Source organism: Protobothrops mucrosquamatus, unplaced genomic scaffold, assembly GCF_001527695.2.
Source record: "Protobothrops mucrosquamatus isolate PMUCROS unplaced genomic scaffold, P.Mucros_1.0 scaffold8567, whole genome shotgun sequence".
Taxonomy (NCBI): Eukaryota; Metazoa; Chordata; class Lepidosauria; order Squamata; family Viperidae; genus Protobothrops; species Protobothrops mucrosquamatus.
Window position 1 is genome coordinate 6,813 of NW_015394361.1, and position 1,214 is coordinate 8,026.

The 1,214-nt window shown below is 54.0% G+C and overlaps 1 protein-coding gene across 1 annotated transcript in view; it reads right to left on the reverse strand.

The window, feature by feature from the left end:
• Positions 1-818: 818 nt before the first annotated feature.
• Positions 819-1,214, reverse strand: part of LOC107300812 (snaclec jerdonibitin subunit alpha) — a gene marked incomplete at its 5' end in the record, with an annotated part of 4,140 nt that continues 3,744 nt past the window's right edge. Inside the window, 1 exon segment of the mRNA XM_015830102.1 lies at positions 819-1,035. Coding sequence (XP_015685588.1) covers positions 962-1,035 — 74 coding nt within the window.

Genomic DNA, 1,214 nt, shown 5'->3' on the forward strand with positions numbered 1-1,214 from the left:
GGAGCCAGCCGATAGTCCAAGCCCTGGACACTTTCTCCATCCAGGAGGGACGAGGGTCTAACTCGGGTCCCCAACCCTTCCGGCTCGGCAGACCAGTGGCGATTGGGGGGGGGAGCAGAAGGGATGGTTTCACATGTGCAGGCATCCCACTGTCACAAATGCAACTTCATGGGAGTGCTTGTCCACTTCTGTGGCCCAGTTCCGAACGGGCTGCAGAGCGGGAGTTGGGGACCTCTGATATGACTGACAGGTGGCGGCCCTGATAGGCTCCAGGACCCTGTCCACTTCCTCGGGTCCCACAGGGTCAGACTCTTCCGAGATAATTGGGCAGGTCCTCTCCCCATATCTTAAAATCTATATTGTGAAAAGTATGGTTTTTTTTCTATATTTCCCAATGACTGAATCTTCCTAGCTGCTCCCCTAATTTCTGGGCTTCGCTTCCAGGGGAGACTGTTTGCCAGGAAATCCCCCCTGATGGGCCCATCCTGAAGCCCCATTAAGCTCCATGGAGAAAATAGAGACAACCGAGATGCCGTTTCTTCAGGATCTCAGGGCTCCTGAGAGGGACCCCCAAATTCCCAGAGTAGGGGGTTTAGCTGCTAGTTGGGAAACTCAACAACCAGAAAGGTGTGCTGAGGACCCCCCCCCCACTTTGGTTCCAGTAAGGGGGATGGGAGGAGAGCATCTGAGCCTCAGTGGGTGGTCCCCCCTAAGAGCCACCCTCCCCCCTAAATCTGAGCCCTGCCAGGAAGGGGACTGGGGGGTCTTGAGCTTTGGGCCTCAACCGTCTCCTGGGGGCCCCAAAGAAACAAGGCCAGTCATGCTAGGCAGAATTTATTGGACCTTCTGGCCCGTCAGGAGCAGCAAAACCCGATCCAGCTACAGAGAGCATCCGTTGAGTGAAGGGTGGGGGGTGGGGTGGGGGGCTTCCTTGCTTCTCCAGACTTCACACAGCTGGATCTTAACGCGGTCGCAGGAACTTGCACATGAAAAGATGTTGTTGTCTACAGTAAACATTAAACCACTTACGGAACTCTGGATAAAAAAGAGAAATTTTGATCACTTCCTGCAGAGATTCCCTGAGAGTCCCAGAAGATCTTTTCAGAGGCTCCTGGCTCATTTGCAGGAGGACATGAAGATACCACAGGTGGAGACTCTCATCCCCTAAAACAGGCTGGGGGTTCAACAGGTTCTTCTAACCCAGATAACCTACC